This window comes from Saccopteryx leptura, chromosome 3, assembly GCF_036850995.1.
Source record: "Saccopteryx leptura isolate mSacLep1 chromosome 3, mSacLep1_pri_phased_curated, whole genome shotgun sequence".
NCBI classification, from domain to species: Eukaryota; Metazoa; Chordata; class Mammalia; order Chiroptera; family Emballonuridae; genus Saccopteryx; species Saccopteryx leptura.
In genome coordinates this window covers 183,449,817-183,475,519 of record NC_089505.1, presented here as the reverse complement: position 1 = coordinate 183,475,519, position 25,703 = coordinate 183,449,817, and the positions used below count along the sequence as shown (strand labels likewise).

At 44.2% G+C, this 25,703-nt stretch overlaps 1 protein-coding gene across 1 annotated transcript in view; it reads left to right on the top strand.

Moving 5' to 3' along the window:
- The first annotated feature begins 332 nt into the window (after positions 1 to 332).
- The window catches only part of TXNDC5 (thioredoxin domain containing 5), a 34,175-nt gene continuing 8,804 nt past the window's right edge, over positions 333 to 25,703 (top strand). Inside the window, exons 1-5 of the mRNA XM_066376999.1 lie at positions 333 to 659; positions 4,091 to 4,240; positions 9,294 to 9,399; positions 20,101 to 20,200; positions 22,968 to 23,083. Coding sequence (XP_066233096.1) covers positions 397 to 659; positions 4,091 to 4,240; positions 9,294 to 9,399; positions 20,101 to 20,200; positions 22,968 to 23,083 — 735 coding nt within the window. The 5' untranslated portion in view covers positions 333 to 396. The remainder of the gene's footprint in view (positions 660 to 4,090; positions 4,241 to 9,293; positions 9,400 to 20,100; positions 20,201 to 22,967; positions 23,084 to 25,703) is intronic.

Here is a 25,703-nt window from a genome sequence, read left to right as displayed (position 1 = left end):
AACATCTTCCCTTTGCCCAAAAGGCCGGGTCTCTGTGTATGTCAAGATTAACCTAGACATTCCGCTCTGCGGCACTGCTGCCTGCCCTCTCGGATCCTCCAGTATTCACCCCGGCTCTGGGCTAAGAGGGTACTGCCTGGGTTTACGCAAGCGCGCAGAGGCCCGGCGGGACCAACCGAACCATCCCGGGAAGAGCTGGAGGTCAGGCACACTGAGCTCACTCCCGGCCGGGACTTCCCCTCTCCGGCCCGACCTGCGGGCGCGCGCACTCAGTCTCGGCGGCTGGGCGGGGCGAGGAGGGGGCGCGGTCTCGGCGAGGAGGGGGCGCGGCCTCGGCGGGGCGGGCGCCGCGGAGGGGACCGGCGGCCGCGGCGAGAACGCGTCAGCCCCACCGCGATGCCCGCGCGCCCCGGACGCCGCCTCCAGGCGCTGCCCCGGCCGCCGGCCCCGACCGCGCTGCTGCTTTTGCTGCTCTTGGGCCATGGCGGCGGCGGGCGCCGGGGCGTCAGGGTCGAGGTGCCGGGCGCGGCGGCGGGCGAGGTCCCCGCGGCCGGCGGCGGGGACGGGCAGGATCCGCACGCCAAGCACCTGTACACGGCCGACATGTTCACGCAGGGGATCCAGAGCGCCGCGCACTTCGTCATGTTCTTCGCGCCCTGGTAACTGGCCGCGCCGCCTTCTCAGGCCGGCGGGCGCAGGCCGGGCCCCCGCGGTGTGCGCGCCGGGGCGACCCTTCCCCAGGGCCAGGCGCCGGTGGGGTACTGCGACGGGCCGCGGCGCGGGGACGGCGCGGGGGCGGTGCGGGCTGGGCGCCTGCGGCTGACGTGGCGCAGGGCGGCCGGGCGGTGCAGCAGGAGGCGGGCCCCGGGGGAAGAGCCGAGAATAGGCAGCCCCGCCCCCACCGAAGTGCCCTGTCCCCGAGTCCGCGGACTGCGGGAGGGGACTTGTCGCCCTTTGGGGCTGCCGAGAGCCTAGAGGCCAACCCCTAGTCCCCTTCTCGGAGCCTGCTGCGCCAGCCGGAGGCGGCGGCCTGCCTGAGCGGTCGGGACCCGATGGGCCACGTGGGCACCAGGGGCTCCGGCTTCCACGTCGACTTTGTTCTTGCGCTGCAGGCAGGGCTGATCGTCAGCGTGAGGGTTTCATTGAAAAATAGGAACTCACAAAGGTGGTTTACTACTTTGTGTGTTCGTAAGGTGGGAAGGGATGGCCCAAGCAGAAGAGGGTCCCTGCGCTTCCCGGAGAAGCGAGAGTAGTGCGAATTTTGGGGACGCCCCTGCAGCTCGGAGCGGATGAGGAGCTGTGCGCTTGGTGACAAGAGTCCCTGGCCCTGACCTCATGGCCGACTTCTGGCACCTCTTCCCCTCCGCTCTCTTTGGGCCTGCTCAAAGTGTGAGAGGGCGTTGAACGGAGGGTACTTCTTGCTGTGGTTCTGGAGTAGGGGCTTTGGTAAGGGCTACCGGGTCAACTCTGGGGACCCCCTACCCTGAGAGGTGTCCTAGCAAAAAACTTTGTCATTCACACAAATACAGGTAGTGTTTTCTTTGAGCCTTAAATGCCTCAACGAAAGGAAGTTCTCATGGGACAGAGCAGAAAGCTACTGTTTGGGCACAAAACAGTTCACAGGCTTATTGCAGAATTCTGTGAGGTCCTCCAGCATGGGGGAGAAACTCACTGTGGTGTGGGAGAGGGATGTAGGAAGGAATAGAGAGAAGGTGCCTAAGAAAAACGGCCTACTCAGAAAATGTGCTGGTGGAAGTTTGAGAAAACTTTTTCCCCTTTCTCCTCATACTGAGGTACTTACTGTATTTCAGTTCATTTGGACTTAAATCAACTTTGGGGGGCGGGTCTGAATCACAGATATTGTGCATTAACTGTGTTTCAAGTTTCCAAGAACCGTCTGACTTGAAGTTTTAGAACCATTGATGGTACCAAAAGTACTCTGTAGTAAAATCATTATTCATTATTAAGAGTTACTCTGGGTAGGAGTATTCTCAGAGTAACTATTTCAATTTTGTATGCTGCTTAATTGGAGCATATTCCAGTGAAATCTGGTCTATGAATTTCCATTTCTTTTATTTTTAAAAGAAAAAATGACATGTAGACATAGTAAGTCCATGCAGTGCCAGTGGAGTTTTAACTTTGGAGTCTATATAATACTCATCAGCTAATCCTGATCTGACGGAGAAGACTGGAAAATTTGAACCCTTGGTATTAAGTACGTTTCTTTTTTATTGTATGTGGTTTATGGTCGTTGAGGTGGATGCCCCCAGAAAAAGTAACTTTTAAAGTTTTTATTTTGCCTACTACAAAATATTTAAACAAATGTGGGGTTTTCTATGATGGCATTTAAAAGTCAGACTTTTAACAGCAGGTTGGAACTCAGGTAGAATATACTGTGGGCTCCCCCACCCCCCTCATCTCTTCCCAGTCTCAGTCTCTGTGGAATATTGGAAGCCCACATGTGATTTGAGGTCTGGGGTACCATGTCATGAAAACATTTTGCTCTGAACTTGACAGAGGTAGGGTAGTCCTACTGCTGTAGATTTTGTGCCAGCATCTCTAGGGCTAGTTTGCAGGTCACACTGAACCTGGTGGTGACAATGAAGTCAAAGTTGGGGCTATCTCCTTGAGAGGAGGACCAGGGAGCTTTGCTCTATTACGTGGCCACTAGTCACCTTCTGAATCCAGCTGCTATATCATAGGTTCGTGCTGTAGCCAGAAGGGTTCCATCTAGCCAAGCATGTGCTAGATTCGGGAACACAGTTGTAAAAAGGACAATGCTGGCTTCTCAGCCCTTGTGCCACGTATACTTACATATAACACTGGTTTTTTCTCATAATTATCTTCTAGAAAAGAGAAGATTGATCATATTGTAGTTGAATCTCTTATAAAGCAGGCCGAAAAAATGCTGCTTGGGGAAGACACATTTGCTTGAAGCAAACTCTTTTTGTCCTACCTTTAGATGCATATTGAAGTCATCTGTCAGAAAAGAGACATTTTATTGAGAAATTATTTTGAGGATAAGCAAGTAGGTTAAAGATCACTTTAAAAAGCAGTACAGCAAGTAGGTACATACACACGTAGCAGGTGAATGGGGAAACAGAACAAAACCCATGTGCCATAGTAAGCTTGAGATAAGGTTTCTAGTGTTGGCACATACAGAATTCAAACACAGTGCTGCAGACAGCTGACAATTAAAGATGATCAGGCCATATGACTCAGTAGATTTAGTTGATGGGAACGATGTTGATGCTTTCAAGAAAAGTAGGGAATACCAAGAAGCAGTAATTCCAAGTTAACCTTATGTTAAATGATAGGAGATTTAAAAATATCTGTGTAATTTCACACAATGAATATTATAAGCTTACATTTGATCATATCAAATTTAAAAGTGTGACTGAATGCAAACTTTTAAAGCTTCTCATTGGGGAAGATGCAGAATTGATTTAATTTTGGGGTTGTCTTGTGTTTGAGGATACTTGGTTATGTAGTGGAGGAGACCTGACTGAATAATAAAGGGGCAATTATAGCAAGAAGTGCTAAGCTGCTGCAGTAAAGGGCAGGTAAGGTTGCTTTCCAGAGGAGAAGGAGGGAATGGGCACCAAATAGCCTGAGAAGTCAGGGCTGACTCAGAGGAGGTAACATCCAAACTAACCCTGAAGGGGACTAGGAATTAGCTAGGTGGGTTTAGGGAGGAAGTGTCAGAGAGAGTATGCAATGATTCCCAGGGCAAGCCCAGCTATGGCCCTTTGAGAAAACTGCAAATGTGCAGTGGCTCAGGGGTAGACTAACAGGAGTGGAGGCAGCTTTAGGGTATAGAGGTGAAGTGGGGGGTCAGCAGGGGCCATGGCAAGGAGGATCTAGTATAGTATTTGCCTGAATTTGGATTTCATGCTGAGAAGTATGTAGGGACCTTCTGAGTTGTAAGCAGGGAAGTGAGATTCTGTAGTAATTGTGAGCTAACCTATCTCTGCTGTGGTGTAAAGAAAGGATCAGAGAGCCTCAGTGCCCTGCGGAAACAGCTGAAGAGGTGGGTTGGGCATCCTCTGACCCTGCACTCAGTGTCTTTGTTTCTTCCACCTCACTACAGGTGTGGGCACTGCCAACGGCTGCAGCCTACTTGGAATGACCTAGGAGACAAGTACAACAGCATGGAAGATGCCAAAGTCTACGTGGCTAAAGTGGACTGCACGGCCGACTCAGATGTATGCTCTGCTCAGGGAGTGCGAGGATACCCCACGTAAGTGGGAACGACACATGCTTCCCATATCTGGCAGGTTTTCCCCATCTCTTAGCCAGCTGCCTTTGGCTAAAGAAAGTCCAAGTTACATTTTTGGTATCTTCTTTTGTAGTTCTGAGGAGTGAGGAGATGCTAAATTTAAGCAGGCAGTCCCTGTTGTTAGCATCTATTAGATGTCTTTTTGTACCTTGTATGAAAAAAAGCTTTTAATCAATTAATGTTGAGTTTTTCCTGTTTTTATAAGAGGATGTGTTTGCAAGACTAAAATTGTGGTCTCCGGGAGGTCCTGCCACGTTTGATGTTCACAAGTACATTTACACAATGCGTACAAATTTGCCATTAATTTAGTATGAGTTTTTGGTCACTCTGTTATTCCTAAGCATCCTTCCTAGAATAATTTCCCATGTGACTAGCTCAAGACTATTTCTGTGGGACACAAAGGTAACAAAATGGAATACAGCCATTCTGACAAGTGATACTACTTACTCCCTTGACAGTTAAGAGAGTTTTTTGGTTGTAAGAAACAGAAATTGAAACTGGCTTAATAAACTAAAGAAGGGATTAATTAGTAGGCTGTGAGGGAAGCTCTGAGACCCAGTTCCAATGATTTGAGGGCCTGTTTTTACGGTGTTTTCCTTAAGGTGACTGAACTTTCTGGCCCTGCATCTCTCTGTTGCCATGGTGGATTGGGCCCACCACTTACTGGCCCAGCTTGGATGGGGTGTTCATTCCAGGAACAGTTCTTATGGCCAGAGAGGCAGGATCTTACAGGAAGACAGCAGCCCCACTCAGACCATATGGCAGCTGTTGGAATGAAGAGCCCTTCTCGAAAAAAGGGAAAAGGCTGTTTCCAGAAGGATGGGGGAGGGGTTGGTTACTGCACCTTCTGAAATATAAAAGAAAATCTGTATAAAACTTGACCTTGTCTTCAAACCTGAGAGTCAGCATGGAAAAGTGGAGGAACTCCAAGTTGAACCCTAGCTCTACCATCTACTTATCAACTATGACCACTATGGCCACACTGTTTATCATCTGAGTCTAAAGTAGGATGCTCATACCCCCACCCACCCAAACATGTTATAAAATGTGTGCAAAGACCAATCTGAGCATACCCAGCAAATATTTGGTTTTCCCTAACAGTTGGAAATTATGCATTTCCATATAGGACTCTGAAACCCCTGGTCTTTGGTGAATGCTTGCTAATCTAAGTTCCTTAATTCAAGTCAACATCAAGTCGAGTCAAATAGAGCTAAAATTTCCCACTGTATGTATTTACCTAAAAGTTATCACTGTCGCCCTGGCCGGTTGGCTCAGTGGTAGAGCGTCGGCCTGGCGTGCAAGGGGTCCCGGGTTCGATTCCCGGCCAGGGCACACAGGAGAAGCGCCCATCTGCTTCTCCACCCCTCCCCCTTTTCTTCCTCTCTGTCTCTCTCTTCCCCTCCCGCAGTGAGGCTCCATTGGAGCAAGGATGGCCCGGGTGCTGGGGATGGTTCCTTGGCCTCTGCCCTAGGCGCTGGAGTGGCTCTGGTCATGACAGAGCTACGCCCTGGAGGGGCAGAGCATCGCCCCCTGGTGGGCAGAGCGTCGCCCCCTGGTGGGCGTGCTGGGTGGATCCCGGTTGGGCGCATGCGGGAGTCTGTCTGACTGTCTCTCCCCGTTTCCAGCTTCGGAAAAATTAAAAAAAAAAAAAAAGTCATCACTGTCCTATGCTTCAAGCATTGCTTTTAAAGTAATCTCTGCTTGGAAAGAGAGCATCCCAAAGAGGCAGTCAGGTATTAGTGGGAGCAGGTGAGGGGATGGATGCTTATCTATTGAGAACCTGTTACTTCAAGGTATAGAGGCAGCCGACATGGTTGGGTGGTTGGCTGTGGTGTTTACTCTTAAATAGCTGGCTGCCTGTGGCCATGTGACTGTGTACACCACAAATTGTGCTGCAGGGAAGGTGAAACAATGGTGGCTGTAACAGGCCTGAGAGGGCACATGTTAGGGGTGGCTGAGAGGGTGTAGAGGGTCCCACCTGGACCTGATTATACAAGCTGTCTGGCTACAACTTCATAGATGCTGATCATAGATCTTTTAAAATCTGGATTATGTGTCATGATTTTTATTTAGAAGATGCGGTCTCCCTCAAACACTGCACTGGTTTTGTGTTGTAAAGAAAAAGGGAAGTGAGCTTACATCATGCTGAAGGTTTGGAAGAGAACTTCCGTAACCATGACACACATACCTGAGAAGAAACTTTCATTCTTTGAAGGCAGGAGGCAGAATGAGCTACATAAAATGTTGAGCTTTGACTTCCTCTAAACGGAAGATGACTTCCTCATCTCCTGGCCAGGTAGCTCGGTGGGTTAGAGTATCACCCCAGTACACCAAGGTTGCTGTTTGATCCCCAGTCAGGACACATAGAAGAATCAACCAATGAATGCATAAATAAGTGGGACAACAAATCCATGTTTCTCTCTCTCCTTCTCTCTTCCCTTTCCTCTCTCTAAAATATCAATAAATAAAGAAAGTTATTTAAAAAATAAATAAAATGGCCTGACTAGGTGGTGGCTCAGTGGATAGAGCATCGAACTGGGATGCAGAGGACCCAGGTCCAAAACCCCAAGGTTGCTGGCTTGAGCGCGGGATCACTCCGTCTGCTGTAGCCCCCCTCCTCAAGGCACATATGAGAAAGTAATCAGTGAACAACTAAGGTGCCACAACGAAAAACTAATGACTGATGCTTCTCATCTCTCTCCCTTCCTTTCTGTCTTTATCTGTCCCTTTCTCTGTCACCAAAAATAAATAAATAAAAAATAAAATAAAGTAAATAAATAAAATTATACCCATCTCAGAGATGTTGCAAGGCCTGAATCGTATAGTGACTAAATGCCTGAGCATATGTGTCAGTATATCTACTTTAATGTTATTCTTCCTCTGGTACCTTTTAACTGGAGAGAAGGATTGAGTTCCCATGCCCCTGCAGTTGTCTAACTGTGCTCAGGAAAATGCTTTGAGGTCTTTCTTTTGAGTCAGAAAATAATCTTTATCATCCAGGAAAGAGCATATTTCTGCATAAAGCCACATTCTCAGGTACTGCGGGTTAGGACTTCAACAGGCCTGCTTTGGGAGACACACTTCAACCCGTGACACCACCTCATCGTTTGTAGTAGAACTTTCATCATCCTGTTTTCCAGAGTGATCCATAAATGGCAATTTTTCTCCCCTACAGTCTCCTTGACTAAGAAATATATCACAAAAACAAACAAACAAAAAAAAAACTCAAGATGCCCACGTGGAGGTTGAAGATAGCGGAAAAGTTTGGGCTATACTTTCATTTCATAACCTGTGGTGCTTCCTCCTTCACCTGCTTCATTTCCATCCAGTTAGAACTGAAGTCTGCTGACAGGTGTTAAGGAGGCTCTAACTTAATGAACTTGAGGAAGAATCTCAGACTTGTACAGGCAGAAAGACTTTTAATCCCACAAGAAGAGATTTTAAAAAAAAATTGTTTATGTTGTTTTGATCAAAGCACACCAAATTAGAAAAAATATCACAGGTTAGATTTTACTGATTTTTAAAAAGTTAGCAAAGAAATGGGGAGTGAGTTTGACAATGCCTAGTCCTTTCTGATATTTTGAGGGTCCTGAAGCTCCTTGATGGGGGGAGGTGCTTGGGAGAGAGAAGGGAGGTGGACAGGGAGGGGTAGTAATCTTTTTCTAGTTTTCTGGGCAGAGCACATACTTCCAGAGCTTCCTGTGGCCTTGGGGGTTTGTCTGGACATTCCTAATTGTGAGATCATACTTTGGAGTTGCTTAAAATGTTCAACTTCAGGAAGTCACAGGCACACTGGTCAAATCTAGTTAGGTTTTGGCTTTTTGTTGTGGTTATAAAAGCGTAAGCTGCTGAAGAAGTGGCACATACACCCTTGGACGGAGGCACATTGGGGGGAGGCCAGTAAGCCATTTAAATTTAAATACCTACTCCAGCCAATGTGCTGGTTTTCTCATACAGCTGTGAGACTTCATTTTAAGGCATTTGGGGAGTTAGCTAAGTGAAACCCGCAGTTCTGATTTCTGTACATCTTGACTTCTTAAATTCTGGCACCGCCTACTGGGCATCCACTAACAAACTCCAGCTCCCTGCTGTAGGAGTGCGGGGTGTTCTAGGTGAGTCCTTTTGCCAAGAAAAGCGACTTAAGTGTTGTTTTTCCTATCACTAGTCATATTTCCTCCTCTATCCTTGACATCTTCTTTTAATTCTGTCAGTAGAAGAATTAATCCTCCCCCGCCCCAGTCCTTGACACTTTTTACTAAGTTTCATCTTAAGCATGTTTTTCCATTACCAGTGGCATAGCAGGATCTGGAGGCATTCACTTTAGCCTCGGGCAATGTCTTTTGCTCACCTCAACGAGAATGCTTCATATTCTGCCTGCAGCTATCTTCAGAGCCTAGTGTGTGTAGAAAAAAGAAAGATTTCTTCCCTGTGGGGAAGTGAAGAGACTGTTATCAACTCATGTCAAGGTTGTACTTAGAGTTGGAGACTCAAATCTTCACAGTACCTGGATATTGCTTTGCAAGAGTCGGGTAGCTGACATGGTGGCCTGGACATACATTTATTGAAAATAATGCCAATCTACTCCAGTTCTAATTTTAAAAAATAAACAAAGTAGAACATAAAAACCACCAGTCTGGGCCAGATGACAGACACACAGCAGGGACAGCTGGAGGGTTCTGCACAGCCGAGCACTTGAAGCTCATGGTTTGGTTCACAGCATTAGGCTTGATGTGTTCATCTCAGCTTTATTTTTCTTAAATAGAAAACTTTTTTTTTAAAGTTTTAAAAACTTTTAGGATTAAATGAATATATTATCTCTTTGAACCTTTTTCTTTTCTTTGCAAGTTTCATCAGAGGGTGGCAGATCTGTATCTGGGCTGCAGCCCATCGATAACTTGTTTTCTAATGGCTTCACTTAAAGGGGTTTGCTCCCTGATAAGACAGTGCTCTTTACTCAGAACAGTGTGAAGTGCTTTGAAAATTATTTCTGTCTAATCCTTTGTTACCCTTTTAGCTTGAAGTTTTTTAGGCCTGGCCAGGAAGCTGTGAAGTACCAGGGTCCCCGAGATTTCCAGGCGCTGGAAACCTGGATGCTGCAGATGCTGAATGAGGAGCCTGCCGTGAGTGTACAGAGCCCCACCCCTTCTTCCTGCATGTTTGGGTAAAAAGGAAGCCAGTTTAGGTGAAAGATTAAGGATACCATTTTAAGTCTACTTTGTACTTTTTTAGAATTCATTGCTATAATAAGTAAAAATTAACTTCTCAATTTTTTTATTATGGTAAAATACACCATAAAATTTGCCATTTTCACCATTTCTAAGTGTACAGTTCAGTGGCATTAAAAATGTTCCTAATGTACAACCATCAGCACCATCCACCTCCAGAACTCTTCATTTCTTTTTTTTTTTTAGTTTTTTTTTTTCCTGAAGTTGGAAACAGGGAGGTAGTCAGACAGACTCCTGCATGCGCCCGACCGGGATCCACCTGGCATGCCCATCAGGGGGCGGTGCTCTGCCCATCTGGGGTGTTGCTCTGCTGCAACCAGAGCCACTCTAGTGCCTGAGGCAGAGGCCACAGAGCTGTCCTCAGTGCCCGGGCCAACTTTGCTCCAATGGAGCCTTGGCTGCGGGAGGGGAAGAGAGAGACAGAGAGGAAGGAGAGGGGGAGAGGTGGAGAAGCAGATGGGCGCTTCTCCTATGTGCCCTGGCCGGGAATCGAACCCGGGACTCCTGTACGCCAGGCCGACGCTCTACCACTGAGCCAATCAGCCAGGGCTCTTTTCATTTCTAAAACAAGCTCTGTACAATTAGACACTAACTTCCTGCTCCTTCTTCCCTAGCCCCTGGAAACTGTCATCCTATATTCTGTTTCTGATTTTTAACTGAAGACCTTGTATAAGTGGAAAAGATGGACTTTTTAAAAACTTTTTGTTACGGAAATACTGAAACATGTACAAAAGTAGAAAGAAGAGTCTAGTGAGTGCTGTATGAGTGATGAGGGTAGTGAAGGTGATCCATGTGCCCATCCCTCAGCATCAACATTTATCTCCCATTTTGTCGACTTGTTCTCTTCCCTGCCTCCCTGTCCCTTGTTGGTCTGCAGTTAGTCCTTACGAAGCATCATGTCAGTGTGCACCTCACAGATAAGCACCTACGACTTTTTAACATGACCTCATTCTCACCTGCACTACAATAAACAGTAATTCCTTAGCACCAGAGTTTGACTCCTGCCCACCTGGGGTTAGGGCCAGGCCTAAACCAGAACATGCAGTCCAGGTCAGCTTTGTCTCTTCTTCCCACCTCCAACAGCGACCAGCTCTGCTTACCCCCACTCACGAGACCCAAAGCGTGAAGCTTTCCTTTTCTTCTCAACCCTCAGCCTGTAAAACTCTTAACTGGCCCTGCTGATAACATCATTTAATACTCTTAAAACTTTTAGTATCTTAATGTTCCTTCCTGCACTAAGGGTCGTATCAGGAAATAATGGAAACTGCATGATTTCTGAAAATATTTTTTAAAGACATAGCTGTGTATAGAATGTTACTTACTAAGGAAAATTTATAATTCTCTTCTTTTCCATTTGACATTGGGAGGCTTAATTTTTTTTTTATAAATCATTATTACCGTAAACCACTCATTAAGTGTCCTTGTGTGGTACCTCTGGATTAATGTTAAATGCTCTGTCCCAAAGACTTTGAATGTCTGTGGTGTGAATTGGTCAGGGACTGGAAAGATGGCCAGTATTCACAGGCTGTGTGTTTCTGATGAAAAATGTAAGAGCAGCCAAACTCTTTGAATATAATTTCAATTTAAACACTTAACATAGACAACTTTATTGTATCAGGTAGGTGTCCTTAGGTTTTAAGGTTGTTTGTGCTCATATACAGTTCCAGCAGTCTTGTGGTGACTCATCTGCTATTGGTGTCATTTTCCAGGGTGTCTGTTTGGTCCTTCAGCTCTCCCCCAGTTGTCACAGCTAATCAAAAACCCACTGCTTCCTGAGTGCACCTACACCTCACATTGTAAAATCTATACGAATATGATGAAGAATGTTGGAATATGGTGCTGAATAAGTTGACCAGAGACTTATCAAATTTTAGGTGACAGAAAACCACAAACCTCTCAGATACTAAATTTGCATCTCTGTCATAGCAAGAAAGCTGGGTGAGCAGGTGTTACTTTCATGTAGATTTAAACTTCAGTTATTTCCTTTGTGAAAATGTTCTCTAATGGGTGGAAGCTAATTTTAAAGAGGAGTCAATAATATAAAAAGAACTTTTAAAATAAACTTACCAAAAAAAGCAATCATATTGACTTTAAGAAACCAGCAGCCAGTATCAGGATGGCAGGGTGGTTTCGTCTTGTGGGCCACGTCCCTTTAATGGGATGACAGCTAAAGTGCAAGCTGGGAAGGACTGAGGCCAGGTATGGCCTTAGTATAGGTGTCCGGAGAAGCAGTGTCCTGTCTCCCATGTGGGAGGGGCATGGTTGCATGGAATCCACCCATTGCCATCCCTGAACCACTGTTAGCTGACTGGCCATATCATAGTCTCTCATAGCAATAGGGACCTCTGACAATTCCTAGAAATAATGACAGTGTGCCTTATTATACAGAAGTTCGAATATTCAAACTTTATATTGCGAATTTTGCTGTCTATTGTTAGCAAAAGCTATTTTTTTATTTTGAAATTGAATTGAATGGAGTGATATTGATCAATAAGAGTACATAGGTTTCGGGTGAACATCTCTGTAGCATTTGAAATACTGATTGTGTTGTGTGCCCATCACCCAAAGTCAAATCATGTTCTGTCACTGTATATTTGTCCCTCTTTACTTTCCTCCCCACATTCCCTGGCCTTCCACATAACCACTTCATTTTTATCTACGTTTCACCATTTAGTATGATATTGACTGATGGTTTGTCATATACGGCCTTTATTATGTTGAGGTGCTTTCCTATACTCATTTTATTGAGTGTTTTAAACATGAATGGATGTTGTATCTTATCAAATGTCTTTTCTGCATCTACTGATAGGATCATATGATATTTGTCCTTTGTTTTGTTGATGTGGTGTATTATGTTTGTCAATTTGTATATGTTGAACCATCCTTGTGCCCCTGTAATGAATCCCACTTGACTGTGATGTATTATTTTTTAATGTACGTATTGTGGTATTTGATTTGCTAGTACTTTGTTGAGGATTTTTGCACCTGTATTCATTAGAGATATTGGTCTGTAGTTTTCTTGTTTTGTATTGTCCTTGCCAGGTTTTGGTATCAGGATTATGTTGGCCTCATAAAATGTATTCGGGAGTATTGCTTCTTCTATTTTTTGGGACACTGAGAAAGATAGGTACCAAATCTTTGAAAGTTTGGTAGAATTTACTAGTATAGCCATCTGGTCCTTGGCTTTTATTTTGGCGGAGGTTTTTGATAGTTTCTATTTCCTCCCTGTTTATAGGTCTATTTAGGTTTTCCATTTCTTTTTTTTTTTGTATTTTTCTGAAGCTGGAAACGGGGAGAGACAGTCAGACAGACTCCGCATGCGCCCGACCGGGATCCACCTGGCACGCCCACCAGGGGACGACGCTCTGCCCACCAGGGGGCGATGCTCTGCCCCTCCGGGGCGTCACTCTATTGCGACCAGAGCCACTCTAGCGCCTGGGGCAGAGGCCAAGGAGCCATCCCCCAGCGCCCGGGCCATCTTTGCTCCAATGGAGCCTCAGCTGCGGGAGGGGAAGAGAGAGACAGAGAGGAAGGAGAGGGGGAGGGGTGGAGAAGCAGATGGATGCTTCTCCTGTGTGCCCTAGCCGGGAATCAAACCCGGGACTTCTGCACGCCAGGCCAACGCTCTACCACTGAGCCAACCGGCCAGGGCAGTTTTCCATTTCTTCATGACTCAGGCTAGGAAGATTGTATAGTTCAGGGGTCGGGAACCTTTTTGGCTGAGAGAGCCATGAACGCCACATATTTTAAAATGTAATTCTGTGGGAGCCATACAACGACCCGTGTACGTTACGCCTTATCCAATAAAAATTTAATGTCCCGGAAGACAGCTGTGATTGGTTCCAGCCACCCACAGTCATGAACATGAGCGGTAGGAAATGAATGGATTGTAATACATGAGAATGTTTTATATTTTTAATGTTATTATTATTTTTTTAATTAAAGATTTGTCTGCGAGCTAGATGCAGCCATCCAGGAGCCATATCTGGCTCATGAGCCATAGGTTCCCGACCCCTGGTATAGTTCTAGGAACTTATCCATTTATTCTAGGTTGTTGAATTTGATGGCATATAATCTTTCATATGTATTCTAGTATGATCCTTTGTATATCTATGCTGTCTGTGGTCATATCTCTTTAATTTCAGAATTTGTTTATATAATTCCTTTCTCTTTTTTCCTTAGTGAGTTTAGCCAGGGGTTTGTCAACTTTATTGATCTTTTTAAATAACCAGCTCTTTGCTGTATTAATTTTTTCTATAGTTTTTTTATTCTCTGTTTCATTTAGTTCTGCTCTAATTTTTTCTATTTCCTTTATTCTGCTGAACTTGAGTTGCCATGTTCTTTTTCTAGTTCTTTCAGGTATGATGTTAGGTTTACTTGGGATCTCTCTTGTTTTTTGATATAAGCCTATAATGATATGAACTTCCCTCTTGTTACTGCTTTTGCTGCATCCGGGATTTTTTTTTTTTTTTGTATTTTTCTGAAGCTGGAAACGGGGAGAGACAGTCAGACTCCCGCATGCGCCCGACCGGGATCCACCCGGCACGCCCATCAGGGGCGACGCTCTGCCCACCGGGGGCGATGCTCTGCCCCTCCGGGGCGTCGCTCTGCACCACCAGAGCCACTCTAGGGCCTGAGGCAGAGGCCAAGGAGCCATCCCCAGCGCCCGGGCCATCTTTGCTCCAATGGAGCCTCAGCTGCGGGAGGGGATGAGAGAGACAGAGAGGAAGGAGTGGGGGTTGGAGAAGCAAATGGTGCTTCTCCTATGTGCCCTAGCCGGGAATCGAACCCAGGTCCCCCGCACGCCAGGCCGACGCTCTACCACTGAGCCAACCGGCCAGGGCCCAGGATGTTTTGATATATCCTGTTGTCATTCTCACTTGTCTGTATATGTCTTTTAATCTCTGCTTTTATTTCTTCTTTGACCCAGTCATTTTTTAGAAGTGTGTTATTTAATTTCCACATTTTTGTGGGTTTCTTTACTTTTTGTAGTTGAATTCTACTTTTAAAGCTTTATGGCAGAGAATATGTTTGGTATAATTTCAACCTTCTTAAATTTGTTGAGGTTAGTTTTGTGGCCCAACATATGGTCTCTCCTTGAGAATGTTACATGTACACTGGAAAAGAATGTATAATCTGATGTTCTGGGATGAAATGTTCTATAAATGTCTATTATGTCCGTTTGTTCTAGTATGTCATTTAAACCTGATTTTTTTTTAATATGAGAGAGACAGAGACAGAAAGGGAGGGAGATGAGAAGCATCAGCTGGTAGTTGTGGCACATTAGTTGTTCATTGATTGCTTTCTTATATGTGCCTTGACTGGAGTCCTCCAGCTAAGCCAGTGAGGGACCTTTTGCTCAAGCCAGCAATCTTGGGCTTGAAGCCATCAACCTTTGGGCTCAAGCCAGCAACCATGGGGTTATATGTCTTTGATCCCACACTCAAGCCAGCAACCCCATGCTCAAGCTGGTGAGCCCCCGGTTGGGGTTTTGAATCTGGGTCCTCAGCATCCCAGGTTAATGCTCTGTTCACTGCATCACCATCTGGTCAGGCAGAGGCCGATATTTCTTTATTGATTTTCTGTTTGGATGATCTATTTAAAGCTATCAGTGGTGTGTTGAGATCTCTGACTATGATTGAATATTTTTGTCTGTTTCTGTTTTTAGATCTGTTAGTAGATGTCTTATATATTTTGGTGCTCCCTGATTTGGTGCATATATATGATATTAAGATGTGTTATGTCTTCTTGATGTGTTCTTTTTATCGTTATGTAATGTCCATCTTTGTCTCGTGTTACTTTTGCTGTCTTGAAGTTGGTATTGTCAGATACAAGTATGGTTACATCTGCTTTTTGGAGGGTATTATTTGCTTGGAGCATCATTTTCTAACCTTTCACTTTGAATCTACTTTTGTCCTTCAGCTTAGATGTGTCTCTTAAAGGCAGCATATGGTTGAGTTTTGCTTTTTGATACAATCATCTACTCTGTGCCTCTTTATTGGTGAGTTCAGTCCATTTACATTTAGGGTAATTACTGACACATGAGGATTTCTTATAGCCACTGTATGTTTTATTTTCCAGTAGCTCTATGTCTCCTTTGGTTCTTTTCCTTTGTGTTTCTGTCAGTTTTTGTTTGGTGGTATTCCATGCTTCCTTTCTCATATTTCCTCTTTTTTTTAAGCTTTGAGTTTCAGTTTTGTTTTTCTCATGGATGGTTACTGTTAGGTTATTGAGAACAAAAGTTTTTTGTTTTTTTTTTGTTTGTTTGTTTGTTTTTTTATTCATTTTAGAAAGGAGAGAAGGGGGGAGGAGCAGGAAGCATCAACTCCCATATGTGCCTTGACCAGGCAAGCCCAGGGTTTCGAACCAGCGATCTCAGCATTTCCAGGTTGACGCTTTATCCACTGCGCCACCAAGAGAACAAAAGTTTCACATATACAGGAATCTTTTATCTTATGAGTGCTTTTTTACTCCATCCTCCTTTGCTACTTCAGACCTTTATCTTCTTTCCTTTTATGCCTTTGTTGTCACACAGATTATCCTTGTTTATATTGTAACCTTCTTGTAGCTTTACTTGTAGTTTTGTGTTCTTTTGTTCTTTGTATCCAGTAGAATAACACCCTTGAGTATTTCCTGCAGTAGGGTTTTCTAGTGATAAATTCCCTCAGCTTCTGTATGTCTGGAAAATTTTTTATTTATCCTTCATATTTGAAGGAAAACTTTGATGGATATAGTGTTCTTGGCTGATAATTCCTCTTTCTCAGTACTTTGAATGTTTGTGTCCACTCTCTTCTGGCTTGTAGAGTTTCTGCTGAGAAGTCTGATGATAACCTGATGGGCCTCCCTTTATATGTTAAGTTCTTTTTCATAGCTGCCTTGAGGGCTTTTTTTTTGGTCATGATTTTGACATTTTATTACAATGTGCCTTGGAGAAGGCCTGTTTGGGTTGAGCTAACTAGGAGTTCTGTTTGTTTCTTGGATTTGAGGATCTCTTTTCATAGACTTGGTTAGTTCTCATTAATTATTTGTTTGAATAGGCTCTCCATTCCCTTCTCCTTTTCTTTATCTGAAATACCTATTATTATTATATTGCTCTTTTTGATGGAATCAGACAGTTCTCATAGAGCTCTTGATTCTTCTCTCTGTATCATCCCTAGTTGCCTGTCTCCAGTGTCACTGATTCTCTCTTCTATCTGGCCTGTTCTATTAACTAAACTTGCTAGTTCACTTTTCATTTTGTGTATTGAGTTCTTCATCTCTTTTATTAAAGTTTCAATTTTCTTGGTTAGGTATTGGTTTTGTTTTCTAAGCTCATTAAATTGCCTATCAGTGTTTTCTCACATCTCCTTGAGCATTTTCAAAACTTTAATTTTGAATTCTCTATTGTTTAACTCCAAGGTTTCCATGTGATTGAGATTGCTTTCTGGAGGTTTTCATTTTCTTTCTGAATTATGCTTCTTTCTTAGGTAGCCATGGTATTAGTATTTTTCTGCCTTGAGGGCATTTGAGGGTGATATTAAGAAATCAAGCAAAAAATAAATAAATTTAAAAATAAAATAAAAAGAGGTAAAAGTTAAAGAGAAACCACAAAAGAACAACAACAACAAAACTAATAAACACAAGCAAAACAATATCAACAAAATTTAAAAAAAAGAAATAATTCCCAAGAGGTTTTCTTTCTTTTTCTAGTAGGTGACTCTGGATTACAAGTTTTAGCTCTGTAAAATCCCAGGCTGAACTCTGGGATTTTGTCACAAAGGTAGAGGTGTGGCCACAGTTACGATAATGGATAGGACTTGTGAGGGCTTTACAACTTTTGCAATGATGATCTCAGGCTTCCTGGTGCTCTTCCCTGCATCCCAGCAGAGCAGGGGACAAGACACAGAGCACCTCTGCTCTTCAGGGGAAAAAGTGTTTCTAGAACTAGCTGTGGGATCTGTCTCTGCCACCCTCTGTACCACGAGGGGAAGGAGTCGGTATCTGGGAGGATGGGTGGCCAGCTGCACTTTGTATATTTGTGTCTCTGTCAAATGCAGGCTGCAGGCAGACTGTGAGAACACTTCTGGTGACCCCTCATTCTGCTGCTTTGGTTCAGCATCACACTAAATTTCCCCCAATCTTTGTACCCCTCCCTGCAGAAGAAGAGCCAGTCACTTCAAGTTTCTCCCTTGTCTGGAGCCCTGCCAGACAAAAGCCAGACAGTCTGGGCCTCTCCCCTCTCCTGAACCTGACCAAGAGTGCTTTTTATCTTTCGCCCCTCCCCCCCATTTTTTTTCCTTCCCACCTTTAGTCAGTTGAGTGTGCAGATCTTTCAGGCAAGCCTATGAGCTTAGCTGGGGTTCCTTCGCTGAGTTACAGCTGTTTAATTTGTTGAAATTTCAAGAGATCAAGGGTATCTCTCATGCCTCCATTATTCTGATGTTATCTGCAAAAACTTTTTTAAAAGTCCTTCTGATCTGTATTTATACCTGAGTACCTTGATAAATATATTTTTTTATCTTGATAGGATAAATTAGATTGTTTTCCTCCTTATGTTATAAAGATATTAAAGAAACTCAAAGAAATGAAAACCTACCATTTCTTACAATCTAGCTCAATTTTTATATTTCCATGCTTGCTTCTGAATTTTCCATTTAAACAGTTCTAGTCATAAACATTTCATTAACGATATTTTTATATTGTTATATTCTCTTTACACTGATCGTATATTATGTGGGTTTGTCATAATTTGACTTTTTTTGTCAGTGCATATTAAAATTATTCTGTTATCAGAAATGCTATAAGGAATGTGTTTATCTTTGAAAAGGATATTTTTTTCTACCACTCAGTGATATTTTTAGAATATATTCTCAGACATAAAATAGCAAGGCAAAGAAGATAGAAGCAAGACCACTTTTATGGTTCTTCATCAATATTGGCAGATTGGGCCCTACCAGGTGGTGGCACAGTGGATAGAGTGTCGGACTGGGATGCAGAGGACCCAGGATCAAAACCTTGAGGTCACCAGCTTGAGCACGGGATCGCTGGCTTAAGCATGGGATCATAGAAATGACCCCATTGTCGCTGGCTTGAGCCCAAGGTCGCCGTCTTGAGCAAAGGGTCACTTGGTCTACTGTAGCCCCCCGGTCAAGGCACATATGCGAAAACAATCAGTGAACAACTAAGGAGCCGCAATGAAGAATTGATGCTTCTCATCTCTCTTCCTTTCTTCCTGTGTGTCACTATCTATCCTTCTCTCTGTTTCTCTCTTTGTCTCTGTCATACAAAAATATATATAGGCGAATTGGTTTCTCAAGAATCTAGAGTGCCTGTTTCTGTGATATGCTGTAGTGTTCCCACGATGGCGGGGACCTTTCTGGTATCTGCCACAGAGCACCCGAGTGTGGTGATAGTGTCCCGTTGGTGCTATAAATAACATTTTAACACCAAAGCCCTTTGAACATCTTCTCACACATGGAGTGTTCTGTTTCCCCTTATTGGAACTCACTGACTGTTCACTTAGCCATCATTCTCTTGGACATCCTTTTGTGCGCAGACTTAGCACTTTGAAATTTTGACAAGCCAACAGCAGAAAGGAAAACTTCATGGGCTTTCTGATGACAACTCTGTACACCTTTGGGCTGTCAGCACTTTTAAAGCTTATAATGATTTAACTTGGGTATACTTTTTAATAGAAATGTGAACTGCCACATGATAGTTGAGTAACAGTCGTGTGTCTATAGCAGAATGTTGACTCAGTGACCCCAGCTGTACTAGCCTCAGAATTTGAGAAATGTAGAATTGAGTAGTATGTACGATGGTGCCTATATATGTAATTGTACACAGTGGTGTCTGCTCAGGTCCTGGCAGAAGCCTCTCTCTTAAAGCCACTGTTGCACCTTCATGATGTATTTCTGTCCCAACGCAGCCATGCAGGTGATATTCTTTCTTACAAGTACAGCCCACGTTTGCTCTGTGCTTTCTCTCTGCTGCCCTCGTTCCTCTGGGGTTACCTCTGCACCACTTCCTTTTCTCTTTTATCAGGCCTTCAGACTTTTACCTTCCTCAGTGGTTTTTGTTATTTTTTGCCATATGTGTGAATACATGATAGCCAGGCTGTCCTTTTCTCTGGTTGTGGCTCATTCTCAGTTTTGTCCAGTTTTCTACCTTTGCGTGGCAGGTACTCTTTCCTTCAGAGCCAGTCCATCGAGAATTTCATTTTGTATTCCATGTGAAATCTCAGGTCGCATTTCAGAGAATGAGATGAGTGTCACTGCAGAGGTCCCATCCTTCAGTTTGCTCTGTTTGGTTGGATTTGGGGCAGCAAAGGACAGGTTGGGGTGGGGATGGTTGTTACCTGTTTCCCTCCGATGTCAGTCCTGGAACATTTGCTGAGGGGAGACTGACAAGGGGCTTAGTACTGAAGTGTCTAGAACACCTGACAGTCGGGTCCTGCCCTGGCCTCCCTCCACATAGCAGTGTCCCACATAGGGCTAAGGTGGCCAGCTGGGGAAGGAGATCTGCAGAAGGCTCTAGACATACACAGGTTACCTCCTTGCTAGGTTTAAATAAGTCTTCACAGAAAAACTCAGTGACGATGTTTTTGTTTCTTCCTAGCATATACCAGAGCCAGAAGTAGAAGCACCCAGAGCCCCGGAGCCCAAGCAGGGGTTGTATGAGCTGTCAGCAAGCAACTTTGAGCTGCATGTCACAAAAGGTACAGCAGGCGAATCTTTAGGGTACTCACAATGGGTACACACCTCTCGGAACCACTGACCATCTGTTACTCCTCACTTTGCTGGGCTTGTGCTTTTGGCCACTTGGGGGCTCATAGGAAACAGCATCTGTGGCACTAAGCCAGGATTTCTGTCTTCAGGACATGTAAACATCATTATTTAATGTTTCTCCTCTCAGAAATTATACCCCCTTTTGTCCCTGTCCTTAAAGAAATGAGTTTTAATGCTAAGCTGAAGCCATAGGTATAGAAATTTAGAGCTCACAAATCATGAGTAGTACTTAATTTGTATACCAACTGGATAGTGCCTTCTTGGATAAGAAAGTGTGTGTTTATATTAATGCCAGTCATACACTTATTTATTGATCTGAGGCAGGAACAAGATTTAATCTGTTTAAACTAGAATTTAGTTTATTTAGTGAAACTTGTTATAACATGTGAATCAGAATCCATGTTCTTTATACTTGAAATCTTTTCTTTAGACCACAGCTTATGTCTGAAAATGGTCTCCTAAATATCAAAATGACCTATGTACAATTCTTAATGTTAATAATATAAATCCTCCTTTCTTCACACATTTCAGAAGAGTTGGCTCAGCAGTGAATGACTTGAAAACAAGTTCAGCTGCCTTGCTGACTCCATTCTCAAATGCTACCATGGAGAGAAATTCCCCCTTAAGACTGGGCTGGAAATGTTATGGAAAGGGGCTTCAAATCGTATCTGGCCATGTGACTTCAGCCTGCTGGGAGTCGACCCCACCCCACTCAATGTCTAAATCAGCTTGCTCCCCCCACACACTTCAGGTCAGGACTAATTGTGATGCCCTCAGCTGCTTTCCATTTTCATTAAAGATGGCTGTTTAATTTGTATCAGTGCTCCGACAGAGGAACTTCAAGAGCTTTTCCCCTGCAGGGATTCACTTTAATTTGAGACCACCTTGGGCTCCCTGCAGGATGTGCTACCCAAATCACCTTGTTGTAGACCATTTCCTGTAAGCCCATCCTGGTCCCTCCCTCAGCACATCCTCACTGAAGGGCAGCATTCTAGAGGTGTCCCTGCTGCCTGCATTGGGGGCCTCTCCTCAGAAAGTAGCCTCCTGCCCCCACAGCTTCTCACTGATACTCTAGTGGGTTCCTGGGTATCCTGTCTGTACCTCACCACACAGGGTTAGCAACAAAGCTGTCTGGAGAGACCTTGTTTCAGCGTTGAAGATCACTTGCTAATTTTTGGAAGCAAGTCTTGCACCATTTCCTTCAAATGCGTCATCAGCATAGTGATGAGACGCTGCTGTGAGCACTGATGCGGCAATGTCCTGTTCTGAGTGTGAGTCACGATTCAGCATCCATTGTTTAGTTTTCTCTGGCCGTAGCCTGATTTCAGTGGTCAAGGTAGGAACAGCCTAGAAAGAAAGCTTCAGTGTCTAATGATATTTGAGGTTTGGTTTTTTCCCCCTCCTTAGCCAAGGGAGTAATACAATACAGGTACAGGAAACATAGGGCTTAGTGAATTGTTCGTAAGTGGTCACCCTGTGGCCATCATTCATTTCTTTCTTTTTTTTTTTTTTTTTTTTTTTTTTTTTTTTTTTGTATTTTTCTGAAGCTGGAAACGGGGAGGCAGTCAGACAGACTCCCGCATGCGCCCGACCGGGATCCACCCGGCACGCCCACCAGGGGGCGATGCTCTGCCCATCCAGGGTGTCGCTCTGTTGTGACCAGAGCCACTCTAGCGCCTGGGGCAGAGGACAAGGAGCCATCCCCAGCCCCTGGGCAAACTGTGCTCCAGTGGAGCCTTGGCTGCGGGAGGGGAAGAGAGAGACAGAGAGGAAGGAGATGGGGAGGGGTGGAGAAGCAGATGGGCGCCTCTCCTGTGTGCCCTGGCTGGGAATCGAACCCGGGACTTCCGCACGCCAGGCCGACGCTCTACCACTGAGCCAACCGGCCAAGGCCATTCATTTCAAGGAATAAGCCTGCTAGCCTCCCTGTGCCCCATCCCAGTCACACCCCCGAGGAGGCACCACCTGACTTCTATGGAAACCATCTGTGCTCTTTGCAGTTTCATCACCCAAGTGTGTGCTCTGCAACACTAGTTTAGTCTGGCCTTTCTAAAATGTCTCATTTAAGTCTATTTCCTCTATATGTACCCCTGACATCTCTTTCCTTTTCGTACGTTCTGTTGCTCACCACATAGGTTGTGTGACCTGTGGAGTGTTCCTGGTGTGGCCAATGCTGATTCCATTCACATGTGTCCCTGATTTCGCTGTCCCTGTGAACTGCTGCTTGGATCGAGAGACAATATCAGTTTCTGTTTGATGTTTTTGGGCAGTTTGGGCAAGACTTCATAGCTGCTGAAATCTCTGTAACATCAGCAGACATAACAGTCTCTGCCTAGAGTCATTCATTCGTTCTGGACACCAAATGCTGCTGTTCTAATTCATGCACCCTGTCTTGATTTTCACCTGGCTATCCAAATGCCTGCTTCTTTCTTTTTATTTCCAAGTTTTCTGAATAATGAGTTGATTCTCTGTTGTCCTCCAGAGATAAGTTAGTTTTGATTTTGAGGCTTGTTGTAAAATCACGGCCATAGACATTTTTGATGGAGTGTCACTTTTTATCAGTTAAAGGGTTCATCCCAAAACGAGCTTTGTAAGAGGACTAAGATCAGATGTTTCCACTCAATTCCGTAGTCAGGTGTCACATAAATTACACTGCCTTTTTCCCCTTCTCTGCCTCCGTTCGGCTCCCCATGGAAGGCGACCACTTTATCAAGTTCTTCGCTCCGTGGTGTGGTCACTGCAAAGCTCTGGCTCCAAACTGGGAGCAGCTGGCACTGGGCCTTGAGCATTCCGAAACTGTCAAGATTAGCAAGGTAAGTGAAAGCCCTTATTAAACTGGAAATAGACCGCCTTCAGCCGGATTAATTAGCAAAGTAGTCCATTATTCATTCTGTGTGCAAAGTCGCAAACTTGATTTATTATTTCCATTTAGTGTGCCACTTGATAATTCATTTCACCTTCACAGATGGCAGCCTGGTTGTGAGTGTGCCGGCTTTTCCACAGTTTAGAGATGATGTATGGCTCTGGCTCCTTTGTTTATTTTGAAGCGATGGCCAATTCTGAATTGGCAGCCCCAGGGCCCTTTTTGCAAAGATAGGGGCAGAGCCTCGGGGAGTGTTCACTAGAGGACTTGGAGATCGTCCACATTTGATTTCACCCAAGAATTCTTTCCTAAAGGACCCTGGGCTCCATGCTCACACGGCGTGCAAAAGACCCTCCCTGTAGTGAGCCCCAGCCCGCTCTGCAGGACCCTGGGCTCCATGCTCACACGGCGTGCAGAAGACCCTCCCTGCAGTGAGCCCCAGCCCGCTCTGCAGGACCCTGGGCTCCATGCTCACACGGTGTGCAGAAGACCCTCCCTGCAGTGAGCCCCAGCCCGCTCTGCTGCATGGACGTCTTTCCAACATTTCCTACTTTATGCAGAAAAGCCAGGAGTGTTCTCTAACAACTTCTGTGTAACTCGATTTTCTGGAAATATCCAGCAGCTTTTATGCCATCAGGCACATTTAATCTTCTCCAAACTCTGGCACCCACTAGGCAAACCTGCCTGGGTTTCCTTTCATGAAAATCTCATCATCTCTATTGCCAGGGGGCTGATTTGTGCACAGAAGTGATACAGCTAGTGCTCGACTTACGACCACGATTGGTTCTGACAGACCGGTCATAACACGATTTGGTTGTAAGTTGAATAGGCTATATGTACAGTACTGTGAAATGATGTTATAAAAATCTTTAAGTCATATTTATCATAATTTTCTTTCATTATTGTTATATATCATAATTTTCTTTGTTCATTTTATGCCATTTGTATCATCTCTACACCATTTTGTTTCTTATTTTTACATTCGTCAGGTTTAAGTAAAACACTTCATTACCAGTACAACTGGTTTAATATTTGCAAAGACAATTTCCTCTTAGTTGACATCTTGGGAGGGGTTAGATGAAAAATATCCAAGACACAAAACACAAATTGCTGTACCGAGTCTGGGATAACAGTTGAAATGGTGCACGCGGAGATGGTAGTGCTGCCAGAAGCTGTTCCGCACTGTCGTACGCCCAGCTGGGCAACGCTTGCGCTGTCAGACTTGAAGCAGTCGTGGCTAGCGATTGTGATCGTAAAGTCAGATGATCATAAGTTGCATAGGTCGTAAGTCGATCAATATTTGTACTATGTCAAGATTCCTACATCTAGGAATGTAGTTAAGACTAACTGCTCAGCTTGGTGAGATGGTCAAAAGGATAAATTTGGGAGTCAGATAGGCATAGCTGGCCAAGGTAGAGCAACTTCTCACCTCATTCAACCTCTTTGTGAAGCAGTTAGGTGAGATCTAACTGGTGGTCCTAAGAATGAAAGCAGAGAGCTCAGCATGGTGGTTAGCTGGAGCAAATGGCCAGTAAATTGTAGGAGTTGTTAAGTGGGGTTTTCAGTGTTTCCTGTGACACTTTCAATAATATGTTCTAGCATGTACATGTATGATTATGATTTTATATTTATTGAATATTTCAAGAAGTAATCTTCTGTCTTCCCTATTTCTTGTAGCCTTAACTTTAAATTGTTTTTTGAACTTTGATGGAGGATTTTTTTATTTTCAGTTTCTGTCACTGGAGCAAACACAGTCTCAGTAGCTGGGCTGTCTGTGGTCCTTCATCTCTGTGGACATATAGGTGCCTGAGCTAGATTGGAAAAATGCACCCGCATGCCTGATTTTAATTTAAGGCTTCCTGTGCTTCAGTGTAACACTTAATTGTTCCCTGACTTCAGTCTTATCTGTTGAAGTAACATTTTCAACCTACTTGACTGACATAGTAAAAAACAACTTAGTCCCACATAGCTGATTTTAATGCCAGTAGGAGAGAGAAGTGATTTAGGATAAAATGTTTCATGAAAATGTTGAACAAGCAGAATCTTATAAAGATTTAAGTTAATTAAAATATCTGAAGAGCTGCGATAGTTGGTAAATTGAATTTATAGACTTAAGGACATGGCATAATCTTGATTTGACATCTTTTCAGTTTTAGCTTTCTCATATACCAAGTACTTCTATTCAAAATTGACCCCGTGCTCTTCCTTGATTTTAAAACTTCGTTAAGTTTGAACATGAGAATACATTTCTAAGCTAGCATTGTAATTTATGGGAGTCCATCTCCGACAGCCAGGCCTGCCCTCCCTTGATGTCAGCGTAGGGTCTCCCTCTTCACCTGTGAGCCAATTCAGGGTATAAACGTGCTGCTTCCTAAAAGTGGACATTTTAAGTGAGTAAAGTAAATCATGTCTCTAAAGTAAATCTCGGCATCCTGCTCCCTCAGCTCAGGTGTATTTTGGGGCAGCTTCTTCAGGAAAAGTCTCTGCAGAAGCTGCTGCTTACAGAAATACTACAGGTCAGGGGCTTTAGAATATTTCTTCAAAAAAAACCCCAAAACTACCAAGTGTCC